This window comes from Myxine glutinosa, chromosome 3 (genome assembly GCF_964187855.1).
Source record: "Myxine glutinosa chromosome 3, kmMyxGlut1.1, whole genome shotgun sequence".
Lineage (NCBI taxonomy): Eukaryota > Metazoa > Chordata > Myxini > Myxiniformes > Myxinidae > Myxine > Myxine glutinosa.
Window position 1 is genome coordinate 62,031,294 of NC_136263.1, and position 19,705 is coordinate 62,050,998.

The following is a 19,705-nucleotide window of genomic DNA, read 5'->3' on the forward strand; positions in this document are numbered from 1 at the left end:
TGTGTGTGTGTGTGTGTGTGTGTGTGTGTGTGTGTGTGTGTGTGTGTGTGTCTCTACCCTCAGGAGAGCCAGGAATCACTATCTATCTACTCTCAAGACTGAACTCTCAAACCTGTCTCCCTCCAAATCCTGGTGGCATCTGGTCAAATCTGTTTCTGGTGTTTGTTCCCCCTCCATCCCCTCCTTTACCTCAAATGGCTACACAGCTGACACCACACGTGACAAAGCCGAATGCCTCAACTCTGTGTTTGCCTCAAAATCTTGTCCCAAACCCATCTCTCTCTGTACCCACATTACCCAGTCAAAACCAGCTGCTCCTGGACTCTGTGTCCTTCTCTCCTGACAAGGTGGAGAAGTTTTTATCAAACCTCGACTCTGATTCTGCAACTGGACCAGACAGCAACAGCCCACGGGACCTAAAATCCTGCTCTGCCGCTCTCACACCCTCTCTCAATTCCCTTCACCCTCTTTTGCTCAAGGTCATCTGCCACCTGCTTGGAAATCAAAACTGGTCAAACAAGTGGAACATTTCTTTCAATCCTGACAAACCTCACACTCTCACTTTGTCTCTCCGGAAAGACCGTCTGGACAACCCTCCCATCCACTTTCTGAATAATCCTCTTGAAGAAGTTCTGTCACTCAAGCTTTTGGGTCTCACTATCTGTCATGATCTTTCCTGGGAAAACCACATTTCCAAGCTAGCCTCCAAAGCCAGTCGCCGACTAGGCATCCTCTGTCGTGTGAAGTCCTTTCTGGGCACTTCTGAGCTCCTCATCACATACAAAGCTTTCATCCGCAGCTCAATGGAATGCTGGTCTCCCCTCTGGGCTGGTGCACCTGCCTCACACCGAGCTTGGCTTCACGTGGTGGAAACCACAGCATTCAAAATCATTGGAATCTCCTGCGATGAAGCTGATTCTGAGGGTCTTTCACTTACTCATCGCAGGCAGTTTTGTGGTCTTACTGTCTTCTACCGACTCCTCTCCAGCCTGCTCCCCCTGCTCTGTCTGTGCTCTGTCCCCCAAATATTCCTGCAAGACGCAGAAGATCTGACAGCAACCCTCTTCTGGTGAAACTGCCAAAATCAAGACCGTCTGCTCACCTTCACTCCTTCATTCCTCTTTTCTCCCGCCTCTGGAACAAACTCCCACTCACTCTTCAATCCCTCTCCTCCCTCCAGGTCGTTGAAACAGCTGTTCGCCACCATCTCTTGTCTTCCCCCATCCAAAACCCTGATCTTTTCTACGCCCGTTAAAACACCCCAAATCCACCTCTTTCAATCACCAACTTCTTTCCTGAAATTCCTGGAAGTGTTCATTTGTTTTATACCGTGTACCCCTCCGGCCTCCATCCTTCCCTTGCTCTCCACCTTCCACAGATCTACCGACGTCCCTGTTCTCTACTGTTGTGCTTGCATGCTTCCCTCTCTCCCCCCGTCTTCTCTCCTGCTCCCTTCATTGTATGTTTTATGTGTTTGTGCATGTTTTCATGTTCAATGTGTTAGCTCTTACATGAGCCTTGATTCTGTTTACCAAAAAAAAAAAGAAAAAAAAAGTGAATGGACATGAGTTCTCATTCCCATACATCAAATGTTACAATACTGTGTTTGATTCTTTGGTGGAACTGGGTAAACTAGAGCTCATAGACCATGCACAGTCTTGAGAAAAAGGACATGGGAAGGATTTTTTTTTAACTCTTGCTTTGTGTTTTCGAGCACAATCTATATTTTCTCCAAGCCGCAATTTTCGCTGAACCTCAATATCCTCAATGCTGAGAGAGTGAGCGTAGTTGATTGGTCTGGATGGCATAAAATGACGTAATATTTTGTCCAAGTACTGCTCAACTGGAGGTTTTTGGAAATGCTAAGAAGGCATTTTGTGTTCTCGTGTACAAGTACCTGCATACAATTCAACTAAAATAAAACTACAACGACACTCGGTAGTGTGCATACCGCCACCAAGTTTGCGTTTTCTATCCCATTGTTAGGCCAGATGTGGATTGTGACTTGAACCAAAATCGAATCAGCTTGTACTTGTCACCTACACAACTCATCCACCAAGTTTTGTTATAACTCGTCCACAATGTTTTGAAATACCATGTTATTTCTCGTTTTTGGACCGATTACTCGATGATGAAGAATCACTTGATTTAAAAAACTCTTGTATCCGGATCGGGATTTTCACCAAAATCAAACAGATTCGTCCTTGTCACACCCCCACCGGGTCCACCAAATTTTGTCTGAGATATCCACAAGTTTTTGAGGTATCCTGTTCACAGGCAGACAGACAAACAGGGGTGAAAACATAACCTCATCCACCTTTAGTAGTGGAGGTAATAAAGCTTTTAAAGGCTGTATAATTTTATTTTCAGAAGTTTACCGCCCCTTTCATATTTTCTTTCACACCATCTTATTTAACACGTTAAAGTAATACTTCACGCCTGTTGTTTGTGTCCTTTGTTCATGACGTCCTCAAAAACAGTAAGTTTCTTGTTTGGAATGTTTTTCAATTGTGTTTGACTGTCAGACAGGTAGACATACTAAAATAATTACCATATCTGTGCGCTCGGGATGAGATTCCGTTCAATTTGCCAAAGTAATACCAAACTGCAGATTTGAGTTTAAAGTTGTTCCTCGATCATCGGCTGACGTGTGGATAGATAGACGGACAAAGTGAACCAATTGCTTAACTGTGCGATTTTCGCTTCACGCACGCGGGGTAATAATTGAGGATGAGGTGGTGGGGGTCGTTGGGCTGGTATTTTTGAATTGCTGGCATTCAAATTGGCTAAAATTGTCTACCTCGGACCCTATTTTAATTGCTGGATAGGACTTGTTGGGTATTTGGTTTGGTGAGAGTGGACTGTTTTACAGTAAAACAACCACATTGTCTCGATATTTCTGTTTCTTAATTGTATTTATTTTCTTGCCATTATTTCATTGTTGGGAGACTGTTTCTTTATATCTGCTTAGAAATGTTTAGCAGATAGCTTCATGCTGATATTTTCTTCAATTGCACAGGCATTCTTCCACTTGGCTGCACCCAGTCCGGCCTCTCCACCCTTGTTGCTGTTCATGCGCATTTCATCGGTGAGGTGGTGTGATGCAAATGTTTAACTTTTCCCAATTAGTCCATGGAAGTTTCCATATGAATTAATGTGTGGAAGCTTTGTTATGAATAAGGCGTTGGAGACTTCCTTTTTCATTTTATTATTTTGCAGGTACATCAATGGAAACATTCAAACATAGTATATTAGGACATAAATTGCACTCCTTCAGGATTGCTGTACAGTGAAATAAACCAATATGGAGTAGCTCTCCTGGCGATAAAAAAAAACAGTACGGTATTTCCTAATGGATGAATGCACGGAAGATTCTGCACTAATTGATGAATGCATGAAAGCTTTTACACTGAATGAATGAATGAATGCATGGAAGACTCCGTACTGACTGACAAAATGAACGCATAGGAGCTGTCCTATTAATGAATGCATGATGGATGCTTCCCTATTAATGAATGAATGCATAGAAGGGCCTCTATTAATGAATGAATGAATGCATAGAAGTTCCCCTCTGAATGAATTAATGAATGCATATAACTGCCCTATTAATGAATGAATGAATCAATAGCAGTTGCCCTATTTATGAACTAATCAATGCATAGAAGGTGCCCTATTAATTAATTAATGCAGAGAAGCTGCCTTATTGATGAATGAATGAATATGGAATGTTCCCTATTAATTAATGCAAGGAATGTTCCCTATTAATTAATGCATGGAAGGTTCCCTAATAGTTCATTAATTAATGCATGGAGTGTTCCCTATTTATTAATTAATGCATGGAAGGTTCCTTATTAGTTAATTAATTAATGCATAGAAGTTTCCCTATGATTTGATGACTGGAAGCAATTCCCTATTAATTAACTAATGCATGGAAGGTTCCCTATGATATGATGACTGGAAGCCTCCATAGTATAATGAATGAATGCATAGAAGCTGACCTGTTAATTAATGAATGCATAGAAACTTCCCTATGATTTGATGAATGGAATTCCCTGTTAATTCATGCATGGAAGGTTTCCTATTAGGGTCAGAATTTTGAACGAGGTACAAATCCCAAAAAACACACATTGATTGCTTTAAACCTATATAACTTTGTCCCAAATGTTCTGAATTAGTACATTTAGGTGTCATCTTGTAGAACACAATCACGGCTTTCAGAAAATGTATAGTTTTATATACTATATCAATTATCTACATGTTATAAGCCTCTGAACCTTAAAAAATGGTGAAAAAGGGCATTTTTTTTAGTATTTCGTTACCCTTCAAAGCCATGCATTCATTATAAAAGCCTTTTTCAGATACTTTTCACAGCTGGAATAAAAGTAGATCTATATAACTACTCTACTGAATGTTTTTGTGTTACTCATGTCAGTTCCTGAGTCACAGCTCCTCATATAGGATGAAGCAGATGAACCGTAACGTTAGAGATATTTATATAAGCCCTGTTTTACACATATCAGGGTGTTCCATAGTTCTTCTTTAGGGCGCAACAAACAGCACTTATACGTATGTATTAACTCTGTAAAAATCATTGACCTCCTTTGTTTCTCTGAGACGCAACAAGCTTGAGTGTGAATTTAGAAACAATAACGGTCTCTTACGTTACGCACGTCATGCTCCCTGTAAGCCAGGTAAGTGCATATCGAAGTGAAATATACCATCAGACCATCACATGAGCTTGAATTATATGCCATTTCAAAAGATCGGGATGCTCCTGGTGCGTTAAGTACGCAAAACTAGCCGAAACAGCATCTTCGGGAAGAAGAGCATTCCTCCATAACGTAAGAGACCGAAAACTTGTGGCGTGAAATGCCGACATACGGGTACTTCCTGTTACCCGGCGTTTACATCCGGGTATTCAGCGAGTTACTCGCCGCGCGAAACAAGAAGTTTGGCGAAAGTTGGTCGTCGGTCTGGTCGGAGAAATCCAAAAAAATATCATACGTGAGATCGGCGTTGGACCCCATGGTCTCGTAAGTACTTGTCCAGGATGTCATAGATCCTCAAGACATGGTTTATTTTGAGATTAATTCGTAGGAACATGTGAAAGTATTTGCCAAAATCGCCGTGAGTCGTTCTCGTTTCATGGCCGCCAATGGCGTGCGAGTTTGTACAGTGTCACGTACGAGACCCGTAAATCGTAACGTACGAGAGGTTTATCGGAACATTAAACAAAGACCCGCAGTCCCGCATAAGCTTTGTACATGTCTTAATTATTGTATTCAACAAGAATATATGTTGTATTTGATTGTAATGAGCTGTGTTGGATGACTGCCAACTGGTTTTGATGGGTGTCACATCAAGATCTTGCTGTCAGTCCCTCTAAATTTGGTGTCAATTTTCAGTTCATCATTGACTGTAGTACTTCATACATGTCCATATTTACAAATATCATATGGAAACAAACGATCCATAGCCTGAGAGTGCTTTGAGTGTATTTATGAGCTGTTTCATGATGTATTTTTGGATTTAGGGGCCTAATATTGTATTTCTCCGATAACGGTCTCTTACGTGATGCCACGATATAAAATCTCTTATGACAGTGTCAATTGTATTGCCATCCGAGTCTTTTCCCATCCGAGGATGCCATCTGTTATTGCCATCCGATATTGCCATCTCGGTATTGCCATCCGAGTCTTTTCCCATCCGTATTGCCATCCGAGTCTATTGCCATCCGAGTCGAGTTTGAGATGTTTGAGTGGGTATTTAAATAGCTTTTTTTTTTTTCTTTTTTTTTCTTTTTTTTGTATACAAGATCGAGGCTCGTGAAAGAGCGAACATTAATCTAATCACACAGAAAGACAAACCGACACATAAAACATATAACATCGGGAGCGGTAGACAAGATGGGGAGAGAGGGGGAAGGACACAAACACAACATTTGAGAGCAGGGACCGAGAGACATGGAGACATGGAGACATCGAGAGATCTGAGAGAGGGCGAGGGCTTTGGGGGGGGGGGGGCATGGGAAGGGGGCGGTGGGAGAGGTATAAAACATATGGACACTGCCAGGACTTCCAGGAAAGAAGTTGGAATTTCAAACAAGGTGGATCTGGGGTGAATTAGCGGGGGTAGAAAAGATCAAGGTTTTGGATGGGGGAAGATAAGAGATGGTGGTGAACAGCTGTTTTAAAGACCTGGAGGGAGGAGTGGGATTGAAGGGAGTGAGGGAGTTTGTTCCAGAGGCGGGAGAAAAGAGGAATGAAAGAGTGAAGGTGAGCAGAGAGCCGAGATTTCGGCAGTTTAACCATCAGAGGGTTGCTGGCAGATCTTGTGCGACCTGTAGGAATATTTGGGGGACAGAGCACAGAGAGAGCTGGGGGTGCAAGGCCGGAGAGGAGTCGGTAGAAGACAGAAAGACCACCTACCTGCCTGCGGTGAGTGAGTGAAAGGCCCTCAGAGATAGCTTCATCGCGGGAGATTCCAATAATTCTGAAAGCTTTGGTTTCAACAGCGTGAAGCCGAGCTAGGTGTGAGGCAGGAGCACCGGCCCATAGGGGAGAACAGTATTCCATTGAGCTGCGGATGAAAGCCTTGTATGTGGTGAGGAGCTCAGGTGTGCCGAGGACCATATCATGCCGAGGACCATATCATGCTTGAATGCCAAGTAGGAGAAAAAAAGTACACATGACAAGTGGACTGCTATTTTGTATATAAAAAAGGTATGATTAGTACTTTATTGCAAGTTTCGTTTGCTGGAGGAACAATATCCTTCTGATTTTTGATGGTTGTATGGAAATAGATCCATTTTGTTAGTAGCTAGAATGATTTGTTGGCTTGTGGTAGTACCATAACGTAAGAGAGATTTATTTCTCAATTGATATTGAGCTATTTTCAAGACACAACCATAGATAACGCGGACGCCCAAACTGCAAATTTTCCAGTTAATTAACACATGTATTGTAGAGTACCTGAGTGCTTTTTGGAGGTTCTATTAAGTATATTTGCAAAATGACAGAAACTTGTCAAGAGTGCAATTTAAAAAACACAGGTTTGGGTGAAAACAACTGAAAAATAGCCAATATTTGTCGGTACATAAACCAGCATACATTTTGAGTAGGAACTTGAAACTTAAAACACAAGTAGATAAATGTCTTGCCTATGTTTGGTACTTTGCTTATATGTTTAAATGCAGAAATGAAGCATTTGTGACGGAATGTTTACAAAGAGACCTTATTGTGGTCTCTTACGTTATGCTAACAAGGAAGGGAAACTTTGACCATGAATAAAAACGGAACCTCTGGGCCGATCAGTGTCAGTTTGGCTGCGTTTGACAGCCCAGGCTTAGGGCTTTAAGGATATCAAGGTGATTTTTAGCTATTCCAAAAAAAAAAAAATTGGACCCCTGGGAGGCCCAAATGTACCTCGTTCAAAATTCCGACCCATTAATGAATGTATAGAAGGTTCCCTATTAATGAATGAATGAATTGCCGAGAAGCTCCCCTTTGATTTGATGAATGGAAGCCTCCATAGTATAATGAATGAATGCATAGAAGATGCCTTGAATGAATGATGGAAGCTTTCCTAATAATTAATTAAATAATGAATAGAAGGTGCCTTATTAATGAATTAATGATGGAGCTTCCCTATCGTATTAATGAATGCATGGATGCTTCCCTATGATTTAATGGGTCAATGCTTGGAAGCTTCCCTACAAATGGATCAATGTGTGGAAGCTTTCCCATGAAGTGCCTTTAGAAAGTATTCACACCCCTTGACTTTTTCACATTCTGTTGTTACAGCCTGAATTTATAAATGCTGAAATTGAAATTTTTTGTCACTGATTTACACATAATACCACATAATGTCGATGAATATATTTAATATTCATCCTTCCGCTTCCGGTCTTGCCGGCGAGGTTTCGTTTATTCGCAGCTGTCCACGCTCTCCATCGAAATCGAAGTTAAGTAATTGTTCCCATTTGTATTTTCGTTATAACTGTATTTATTTTATGGTGTGTGTACGTATATTGTGTCCCGAGGAAGATTTTCGGTGCAAATCTTTCATACCTGTATAGAAAATCGTGTTAATTCGTGTCGTGTCTTTTGAGGCCTTGTCTTGTACAGTGTCCAACCTTGAGGCTTTGTTTTTCTCTCAGCGGTCCGTCGTTTGTGCTCCAATAACTTTCGTTCTCTGCTTTTCCCAGTCTTTTCACCCCATAGCCTACTTCGTTGTTTAAAATCTCAACAAAAAAAACAACAAAAAAAACATTTTCTTCTCTGTTCTTATTCTTTGTTCTCATTCGTTTATTCGTTCGTTCGTTCTTCGACCACGTGTTTCTCCCCCATTTCCCCAGATAGTTTTCACTGTTATTAACCTTAAAATGTTTACACTTTCCCCTCAAGTTCTGTATTCCGTCATATATTATAACACCTTTTTCTTCTTCTTCTTTAAAAGGCTGCTTTCGACTTGCTCACCAAATCTATTCATCCCAAAAAAAAATTCCATCTCTTCTAGTGCCTCTTTTCTACATTCCCTAAACTCTCCTGCACTCCATCTTCCCTCCAGCGTCCTTAAACGTATTTTTGACTCGAAGGTCTCAAGAAACTCATTTTGCAATAAATGTTCGTTTCCCATTAATCATACACTTTCTAAAATCCAATCTCACCCCTCTGCTCCAAATCTTCCCCATCACCCCTCCCCTCCAAATCTTCCCCATCACCCATCCCTTTCAAATCTTCCCCCTTTCCCCTCCCTTCCTAATCCTCCCCATCACCCATCCCTTTCAAATCTCCCCCCTTGCCCCTTCCCTCCTAAACTCCCCCCACACCCCTCCCCTCCAAGACTCCCCCTCGCCCCTCCCCTCCTAGACTCCCCCCTCACCCCTCCCCTCCAAATCTCCCCCATATCCCACCCCTTTCAAATCCCTCCCCTTGTCCCTTCCCTCGTAAACTCCCCCCTCGCCCCTCCCCTTCAAATCTCCCCACCCTCATTTCTTCTCAATTTCCCCCCTCTCATTCCCCCTCCTCAAAGCGTCCTCCCCACTTCTTCCCCCTTCCAACTCTCACCTCCATCTCCCCCAACCTTCTGCCTCGCTCTTCCCCCTCCTCAAATAACACCTCATTGTGCCTCACCCAATCACCATCAAACCTTTTGTCCGCCCCATCCTTCCCTCTCTCCGTGCTATTCTGAAATCTCTGACACACCTTCAACAGCTCTCCCTACCTCTTCCACCTCTTCCACATCTTACCCTACCCCTCCTCCCCCCTGTTCTGTATCTGATGGCCCCCCCCCCTTCCTCTTCATTAACGGTATGGACCTCAAACATCCGGGGCCTTCGTTCAAACTTAACTGATCTCTCCATACAGGTTGCTTCTGTCAAACCAGAATTATGATCTGCTTAACGTGATCTGCGTAACAGAAACTTTCCTCCTTCATGATGTCTGATTCCTTAGTATCTCTCCCGGGTTACTCCCTCCTCTGGTATGATAGACCTGAGCCTCGTCCTGGAGGTGGGGTTGCTATCTTTATCCAAAACTCTCTTCCTCACTCGCCCTGCACTGCACTCTCTCCACCTCACCCCCAGGAATACCTCTGGCTACGGCTTCCCCTTCGCTCCCACCTCTTGTTCATATGTGTGTTGTACCGCCCACCAAACAGTGATGACTCCATCTACATCTCTCTGTCTGATAATATGGACCAACTTCTATCTACTCATCCCAACTCTCTTCCTCATATGTGGTGATTTCAATTGTCACCATGCCAGTTGGCTGGGTGTGGGTACCTCTCTCACCAGCCATGGCTCCTCAGCAAAGGACTTCTGTGACTCACTGGGACTGACACAATCTGTCAATTTCCCGACCCGGATCTCAGTCAACGGAGCATCTTCTCTTCTGGACTTGGTTATGACTAACTTCCCTGAAAATGTCTGCTGCTGCTCTTCTGCTCCAATCGGCTCATCTGATCATGTGCTTGTTAAAGTGGACATCTCTCTGACGATTCTCAGAGAGCCTCCTCAGCGTCGACGAGTCTGGCATTTCACTCAGGCCAACTGGCATGGTCTTCAAGCAGCCATCAACTGGTCTCCCATCTCTACCACCTCTGACATCAACTCATCCTGGGAATTCTTCCAAAGTAAATTGCTCTCTCTCAATGCACAGATTTATCCCATCTCCTCTTCAGTTGTCATACCCTTCCTCCCATCCATGGTACACGGAATCTTGTGGTGAGGCTGTTGCCCAGAAACAACTTGCCTTCGTCTCCTGGAAAGCAAATCCAACGGAAGGAAATCTCATTTCCTTTCACAAAGCCCGAAACAAGTGTGTGTCCACCCTCAGGAGAGCCAGGAAACAATATCTCTCCGTTCTCAAGACCGAACTCTCTTATCTGTCTCCCTCTTCCAAATCCTGGTGGCGTCTGGTCAAATCTGTTTCTGGTGTTTGTTCCCCCTCCATCCCCTCCCTTACCTCAAACGGCTACACAGCTGACTCCGCACGTGAAAAAGCTGAATGCCTCAACTCTGTGTTTGCCTCTAAATATTGTGTCCCAAACCCATCCCTCTCTGTACCCACCGTACCCAGTCGTACCCAGCTGCTCCTGGACTCCGTGTCCTTTCCTCCTGACGAGGTGGAAAAGTTTCTGTCAACCCTCGACTCTGATTCTACAACTGGACCTGACGGCATCAGCCCACGGGTCCAAAAATCCTGTACTTCCGCTCTTTCACTCCCTCTCTCTGTTCTCTTCACCCTCTCTTTTGCTCAAGGTCAACTGCCATCTGCTTGGAAATCAGCCAACATCACCGCTTTGCACAAAAAAGGTGCAAAAACAGATCCTAGCAACTACAGACCAATCAGCCTTCTCCCAATTATCAGCATAGTCATGGAATCCATCATTGCTTTGGATATGAAATCTTTCCTCTTCTCCAATGGCTTGATCTCTGATCATCAATTTGGTTTCAGACCAGGTCACTCTACTCTGGACATGCTGCTTCTGCTGTCTCAACAATGGATGGAGGTCCTCAATGCCAAACAGGAAACTAGAGCTGTCTCCCTCCCTCGACATATCACGTGCCTTCGATACAGTCTGGCACCCCGCTCTGCTCACCAAACCCTCCTCCTTTGGTATCCATGGAAATCTCCACGCATGGCTGGCGGACTTCCTCTCTAGTCGTAGTCAACGTGTGGCCCTGAATGGGTTTCTCTCATCTCCTCTTCCTGTTCAGGCTGGAGTTCCCCAAGGCAGTGTTCTGGGCCCTGTGCTTTTTCTGGTCTTCATAAATGATCTCTCTGACTCTCTTGAAAATCCTCTCTATCTCTTTGCTGATGACTCCACTCTCTGCCGCTCCATTCCTCATCCCTCAGATCGGCAGTCTGCAGCCTCCTCACTCTCTGCAGACCTGGACAAAATCACAGACTGCGCAAACAAGTGGAACATTTCTTTCAATCCTGACAAATCTCACACTCTTACGATGTCTCTCCGAAAAGACCGACTGGATAACCCTCCCATCTATACACAAAGAATTAAGTTAAGCACCCCTACACAACGAATTAAGGTAAGCACCCCCTAATATATATTCTTTGTGTATATGTATACATTGGCATATATTCTAAGGTATGTGAGATCAAATAATGATTGGTATGACATTAGCAATTATCCATTGATGAAATGCAGATGAGTGCACTCATCTGTGACGCCCATCGCTCGTGCAGCACGTGTTATCATCCACGTGGTCGTGATGTTCTGTAAATGCACTATCATCACGGGTTATTGCAAGTCACGCCTGAGCTCGTGTGGGGGTTACATGGTCATTTTCTCGTAATGGTGGCTCGTAGACGGTTGTCGGACGGAGAACGATGGCGGATAATAGGCATGATCGAGTCCGGAATGTCCAGAAAAGCTGTAGCTCGAACGTTTGGTTACCACCATTCGGTGATCAGTCGGTTGGTGCAGAAACACCAGGAAACGGATGCGGTGAAGGACCGCCCAAGGTCTGGGAGACCTCGCGTGACAACAGTCCGCCAAGATAGAGCGCTTTTGAGACTGGTGCGACGATATCCCTTCGCCTCGAGCCATTTCCTGAAGGACAACTGGCTGCCCAACAGAAGGCTATGTCACCGTACCGTGAGGAACCGCCTGAAATCGGCCGGTTTAAGGTCAAGACGAGTGATCAAGCGTCCAAGGCTACTAGAACGATATCAGAGGGAGCGTTTGGCATGGTGCCTAGCGCGACGTGGATGGAACATCCGGTCTTGGAGGCGAGTTCATTGGTCGGATGAAAGCCGGTTCTTGCTGTACGTGACAGATGGGCGTGTTCGGGTGTGGCGCCACAAAAACACCGCGTATGCACCTAAAAACATTCAACCAACGGTACCCTTTGGTGGTGGCTCGATTATGGTCTGGGGATGCTTCTCCCATGACTGTAAGTTGGACCTGATAACTGTGCGAGGTAACCTCAACGGAGAGCGATATGCCGAGGAAATCCTGAATACCACCGTAATCCCGCACTTCGATGACCACACCCTCGCCAGCAGACCCATCTTCATGGATGACAACGCCAGGCCTCACCGTGCGAGACGCGTCCGAGCCTTGCTGGAGCAAGGTGCTGTGACAACCATCCCCTGGCCTGCGTACAGTCCTGACCTGAACCCCCTCGAGCACGTTTGGGACATGTTGGGACGACAAATTGCGAAGATGGTCCCTCCAATAGCCAATCTGGATGAATTGGAACGTGCATTACATCGGGAATGGAACAACCTGCCACAGCAACGCATACGACGGCTTACAGGGTCTATGAGACGTAGGGTTGAGTCAGTGATCCGATCACGTGGGTCCTACACACGTTATTGACGCAAAGATCGCTAGAGGTCTTCTCAGAACAATGACTGTACGTTAGAAAACATAAACGTCATCCACACTGTCCGTGATGGACCTATAGCTCCATACTTAAATTGAGGTGCAAATATGCCTAAAATTCCCAAAAAATTTCACCTTTAATTATTCAGAATAAAATATTGAAAACGGCATGATTGTTATGTTTTTATGTGACCATAATATCACTTCTCCAGAAAATATAGCAATATCATGGGTATATTACACTGTTTTGACGACAACAAACTTGTAATGTGCGAGGTTGTAAAAAAACGGGGGGGGGGTGCTTAACTTAATTCTTTGTGTATACTTTCTGAATAATCCTCTCCAAGAAGTTCTGTCACTCAAGCTTTTGGGTCTCACTATCTGCCATGATCTTTCCTGGGAAAACCACATTTCCAAGCTGACCTCCAAAGCCAGTCGCCGACTGGGCATCCTCCGTCGTGTGAAGTCCTTCCTTGGCACACCTGAGCTCCTCACCACAAACAAGGCTTTCATCCGCAGCTCAATAGAGCACTGCTCTCCCCTCTGGGCTGGTGCTCCTGCCTCACACCTAGCTCGTCTTCACGCTGTTGAAACCAAGGCGTTCAGAATCATTGGAATGTCCCGCGATGACGCTATTTCCGAGGGCCTTTCACTTACTCACCGCAGGCAGGTTGGTGGTCTTTCCGTCTTCTACCGACTCCTCTCCGGCCTTGCTCCCCCAGCTCTCTCTAGGCTCTGTCCCCCAAATATTCCTACAGGTCGCACAAGATCTGCCTGCAACCCTCTTATGGTTAAACTGCCAAAATCAAGACTCTCTGCTCACCTTCACTCCTTCATTCCTCTTTTCTCCTGCCTCTGGAACAAACTCCCTCACTCTCTTCAATCCCACTCCTCCCTCCAGGTCTTTAAAACGGCTGTTCACCACCATCTCTTATCTTCCCCAATCCAAAACCTTGATCTTTTCTACCCCCGCTAATTTCACCCCAAATCCACTTTTTTGAGGTGACTTTTGACTTCTTTCCTGGAAGTCCTTGGTGTCCTTTCGTTTTATACCTATCCTGCCTCCCCCCAGGCCCTCTCCCTCCCACACATCTCCCGATGTCCCTGCTCTCAAATGTTGTTTGTATGCTTCCTCCCCTTCTCTCCCCATCTTGTCGACCGCTCCCCTTTTTATATACTTTGTTTGCTTGTTTGTTTGATTTGTTTGTTTGATAAATGTTAGCTCTTTTACGAGCCTCGACTCTGTATACAAAAAAAAAAAAAAAAAATTTTTTTGTTTTTTACAAAATAATTAAAAATGAAATACAGAAATATCTAATTTACATAAGGATTCAACTCTGAGTCAATAAATACTTCAAAGCGGCTTTGCACATCTGGATTTTGAGAGTTTCTCCCATACTTCCTTGCAGATTTGCTCAAGCGCTGTCAAGTTGGATGGGGAGTGTCGTGAACAGCAATATTCAAGTCTTTCCACAGATTCTCAATGGAATTCAAGTACAGGCCTTGGCTGGGCCACTGAAGGACTTTCACATTCTTGTTCTGAAGCAATTCCAGTGTTGCTTTGGCTGTATGCTTGGGGCCATTGTCCTGTTGGAATGTAAATCATTGCCACAGGTCTTTTGCACTCTGAAGCAGATTCTCATCAATGAATTGCTTGTATTTGGCTCCATTCATTGTTCCCTCTATCCTTACAAGTCTCCCAGTCCCTGTTGCTGCAAGGCATCCCCATAGCATTGTGCTGCCACCACCATGCTTCATGGTCGGGATGGTGTTCGGTGGGTGATGAGCTGTGCTCTTCCACCAGACGTAGCACTTTGCATTCAGGTCAAAGAGTTCAATTTTCATATCAGACCACAGAATATTTTGTCTCATGCTCCCAGAATCTTTCACTTGCCTTTTTGCAAACTCCCGGCATGCTGTCGTGTTTTTTTTGTTTGTTTTTTCCTCAGGAGTGGCTTCCCTCTGGCCATTCTCCCATAAAGCCTAAATTTGTGAAATGCTGCAGAGACTGGTGTCCTGGCAGGTTGTCCCATCTCAACCAAGGAACTCTAGTTCTGTCAGGGTGGCCATTGGGTTCTTGGTCATCTCCCTGACCAAGGTCCTTCTTGCTTGGTTGCTCTGTTTGGTCAGATAGCCAGCTCCAGGAACACTCTGGATAGTTCCATATTCTTTCTATTTTCTAATGATGGTGCTCACTGTGCTCTTGGGAACATTCAACACTCTAGAAATTGTTTTGTACCATTCCCCAGATCTATGCCTCCTCACAATTCTATCTTGGAGTTCTGTGGACAGTTCCTTGGATGGTAGAATTTCTGCTCTGACATGCACTGTCAACTGTGGGACCTTATATAGAGAAGTGTTTCTTTCTAAATCATGTCCAATCAGATGAATTGGCCACGGGTGGACTCAAATGAAGTTGTAAAGACATCTTAAGAATGATCAAAGGACATTGGATGAACCTGAGCTCAATTTGAAGTGTCATAGCAAAGGGGTTGAATACGTATTGACTCAAGACATTTAAACTTTTCATTTTCAATTATTCTGTAAAACTCTGTTTATAAAAATAAAAAAACAAAAAACCTATGTCACCCACAGGGTGAACCGTATCTTGCCAAAATGTGAACATGAGTGACTTGCTTCAGGTCACACTGAGGTGAACAGAACTGCTATCCACTAGAAGCGACTCTTTGAGGAATGTCTGCCCACGAGATATTGAAAGATTTTGATGAGAACTGAGGAAATAATTTTTTCATGAAAATTCCGTTTTTTCGTCATGACGTCATCAAATGACGTCATAGCGTCAAACTGTTTACAGATCTGGGAAGCACTCATCAAGGGCATTCATATGAGGTATTACTCGATATGGTACCTACGATTTCAAAATTTGACCTTGGGGTCAATAATTTTCGACCTCCAGCGCTAACCATGAAGGTCAAGGCCGATCGCCACCAAAAACTAATCAGCTGAGCGCCGGACCATATACTAGATTCCCATGAAGTTTGGAGACGATCCGATCAAAGTTACTCAAAAAATAACGATTTCAACATTTGACCTTGGGGTCAATAATTTTCGACCTCCAGCGCTAACCATGAAGGTCAAGGCCGATCGCCACCAAAAACTAATCAGCTGAGCGCCGGACCATATACTAGATTCCCATGAAGTTTGGAGACGATCCGATCAAAGTTACTCAAAAAATAAGGGTTTCGTCGACCTCCATGATTGACCACAAAGTGACCTTGACCTTTGACCTTGACCTTCAAAATTTTGTGTGCTGAAGGGTATCTCTATAGGACTCTGATATGCGAAGTTACAGGAGTTTCCAATAATAACTGTGGTCTACAGAGTGATCTGAAGGTCAAGGTCAAAGGTCAAGGTCGACCTCCAGCGCTAACCATGAAGGTCAAGGCCGATCGCCACAAAAAACTAATCAGCTGAGCGCCGGACCATATACTAGATTCCCATGAAGTTTGGAGACGATCCGATCAAAGTTACTCAAAAAATAACGATTTCAACATTTGACCTTGGGGTCAATAATTTTCGACCTCCAGCGCTAACCATGAAGGTCAAGGCCGATCGCCACCAAAAACTAATCAGCTGAGCGCCGGACCATATACTAGATTCCCATGAAGTTTGGAGACGATCCGATCAAAGTTACTCAAAAAATAAGGGTTTCGTCGACCTCCATGATTGACCACAAAGTGACCTTGACCTTTGACCTTGACCTTCAAAATTTTGGGTGCTGAAGGGTATCTCTATAGGACTCTGATATGCGAAGTTACAGGAGTTTCCAATAATAACTGTGGTCTACAGAGTGATCTAAACGTGGAAAAAAAATGATTAACCACAAACAAAAAAACAAAAAAAAAAACAAACAAAAAAACAAACATACAAGCTGACTAATACATCTTGCAAAAACTTCGTTTTGGCAAGATAATAAAAAATTCCGCTTTGACATTATGAGGTATTGTGTCGATCGGTGACAAAAATCTCAATTTAATCAATTTGAAATACAGGCTGTAACACACTAAAATGTGGAAGTCAAGGTGTGTGAATATTTTCTGAAGGCACTGTATAATAAAAAATAAAAAAACCACCTTTAGAGGCCATTTTCCCCCGCAAAGCGGGGGTTGGCCTTTTTCGGGAACCGTGGTTGTTGTTGTTTTTCGGTCCCCTTTTTGAAGCAATGTTTTACGGCCGGATGCCCTTCCTGACGCCAACCCTTTTTGCCGCCTTTAACGACAAGCAGGCAATTACCAGTGAACTGGTACTCAATTAGCCGACCTCGGAAGGATGACAGGCTGAGTCAACCCCTCTGGCGTTAATTCAGCGATTGACCGGGATTCGAACCCAGGATCCTAGGATCCTAAGCCGGCACCCTAGCCGCTAGCCCAACACCAGGACTGTTTCCCTATATATGCACTGTATATAAATAGATAAATGCATGGAAGCTTCCCTATAAATGGATCGATGCATGGAAGCTTCCCTATAAATGGATCGATGCATGGAAGCTTCCCTATAAATGGATCAATGTGTGACGCTTCCCTATAAATGGATCAATGTGTGACGCTTCCCTATAAATGGATCAATGTGTGACGCTTCCCTATAAATGGATCAATGTGTGACGCTTCCCTATAAATGGATCAATGTGTGACGCTTCCCTATAAATGGATCAATGTGTGATGCTTCTCTATAAATGGATCAATGCATGGAAGCTTCCCTATAAATGGATCAATGTGTGGAAGCTTCCCTAATAATTAATTAATGCACAGAAGGTGCCCTATTGATGATTGAAGCTTTTAATATTTTAACAATTTGTTAGCCATTTTCATTAAATGATTAATTGATGGCAGTCATTACCTGCTCATAATCGACCTGAAGGGTCTTGACCTGAATCCTACAGTGACTAGATGTTGGTGCGCTACACAGTGCCAAAGCCTCCAGCACTGAGCTGGGATGACGCAGCAGGTGCAGTGAGTGAAGGACTCGGCGCATACACTGCTCTGCATTATCTCGGCCACGTCGCCCCACGAGATTTCATCATTGTAGCAGACGGAGCATTGGTGAGACATCTGTTGACCTTTTCTCCTCGACATTTTACTTGTGAATTTTTTTATCAGCATGGCATCATGCTGTCATGAAAATTTCAAATTTTGTAGGAGGAGCAGTGTAAAAAAAAAAAAAAAAAAAAAAAAAAAATTAAGGGGATAAGGGTTGAAGTCTCGATCAAGGTTTTCCATACTTGTGAAAGTGCGTGTCTGTTTAATGGAAAATAGGTACCTCTGCTAATTGCAGAGGCACATCTGTTTGGCCATGGGCTTGGGGATGACCTTGGACCCCAGGAGCTGAAAGGTCTTCTGGTGGGAAATGCATTTCGTCGTTTTGGGAAACTGAGGTCAGTTCAGATGCTTAAAGTAAATTTCCATCAAAGATTATATTTTACCTTTGAACCACTTTCCAGCAGATATGCCTTCTTCTTCAAAGGTCGTTAGAGATTGGTGCAGGGAGGATGAAGATCTAGTGAGGAAAGGAGAAATGATCAGGAAGTTTAGGATGAAGAGATAGAGCAGAATCAAGTGTTTATTTAAGAAGGTGTAAATTATTTTGCATAATTAAGTACTAATACAGTTTTATCATTTTGTTGTTTAGTGTTTAGTTCCTTGCTACTTGACTTTCACTGCACTTTTGTTCATGGTTTTTTCTCACCTGTGAATTTGTGCACAGATGTCTGGCTTGATGCTTGTCCAACTGGCCATGCATCGTGGGGCTAGAGTTCTGGCCACCGTCCTGTCTGCAGAAGAGGAAGATTTCCTGCGTTGTCTACAGCCAGCCCCTGGTGTGTCCTTCATGTGGACACGTGAAGGCTGAGGGGATGGGGGTGGTGGTGGGGAATGGGACAAAAAATATTGTGGGCCCTGAGTGTGTAAGGATCCTTTTAAGTTTGTGAGGGGTCTGGGTAGAGAAATAATACACATACACACTCACACACATGTATTCTGCATGATAAATCTATTCAGTACTTTGTTGGACTGGTTAATTTGACCTTAAGGTGTGTTTTACTGTCCTCAGCACGTGTGATAAATCTAGCAGAGTCTGGCTCTCAAGGCCTTCACAAAGCCTGCATGGAAGAAACTGCTGGACTTGGAGCTGACTTGGTCATAGACTCTGGAGGTAGGACTGGCGTGGTAAGGGTTTGTGTGTGGATTCCTGTTACTTATTTATTGTGACTTTAGGACGTGTTAGTAGCGGACTCTCCACTGAGCTGTTTCATCTTCATTTGAACCATGCGTGATGAAACCAAATGAAAACGGAAATGGCATTATGCACCCACTGCCAGTAGCAGTCCTGAATCTCAGAGCACACCGTCCTTTAAACAAACATGCAAATATTTTCAAAGAAAAGCTGGCTGTTTTATTTCCACTTCAGTTGTGGGATTTTAAACACTAGGGCATGCCCGTACTATATATAAGCTAGGACGTGCCCGTACGTGGGTGCCCGTTCCTTGCCAAAAAAAAAAAAAAAAAAAAATTTGTGTAGGGGTGTGTGTGTGTAAACATCCTAGGGCGTGCCCGTACGTGGGTGCAAAAAAACATGCGTGCAAACAACAACAACAAAAAAAAACTTTGAAACCACGTGGCAGTAACGACCACAGAACCCCCCCCCCCCCCTCTATTTACATGAATGGTTTGGTCCATTCGCAACGACCACAGAACCCCCCCCCCTCTATTTACATGCAATGGTTTGGTCCATTCGCAACGCCAAAGCGAACGGCGAACGGCTAAATCGCCATAGCTCGGTAAGTACTTGTCCGATTAATTTCAAACCTTGAAAAGGCACATCCTCGGGTCCCCAGGGG

General features: G+C 44.0%; 1 protein-coding gene across 9 annotated transcripts in view; it reads left to right on the forward strand.

The window, feature by feature from the left end:
• Positions 1-19,705, forward strand: part of LOC137423509 (quinone oxidoreductase-like protein 1) — a 158,199-nt gene that overhangs the window by 114,194 nt on the left and 24,300 nt on the right. For all 9 annotated transcript variants that reach the window (XM_078774106.1, XM_078774102.1, XM_078774105.1 and 6 more), the window contains exons 7-10: positions 3,020-3,088; positions 17,779-17,912; positions 18,574-18,685; positions 18,919-19,020. In XM_078774106.1, coding sequence (XP_078630232.1) covers positions 3,020-3,088; positions 17,779-17,912; positions 18,574-18,685; positions 18,919-19,020 — 417 coding nt within the window. The remainder of the gene's footprint in view (positions 1-3,019; positions 3,089-17,778; positions 17,913-18,573; positions 18,686-18,918; positions 19,021-19,705) is intronic.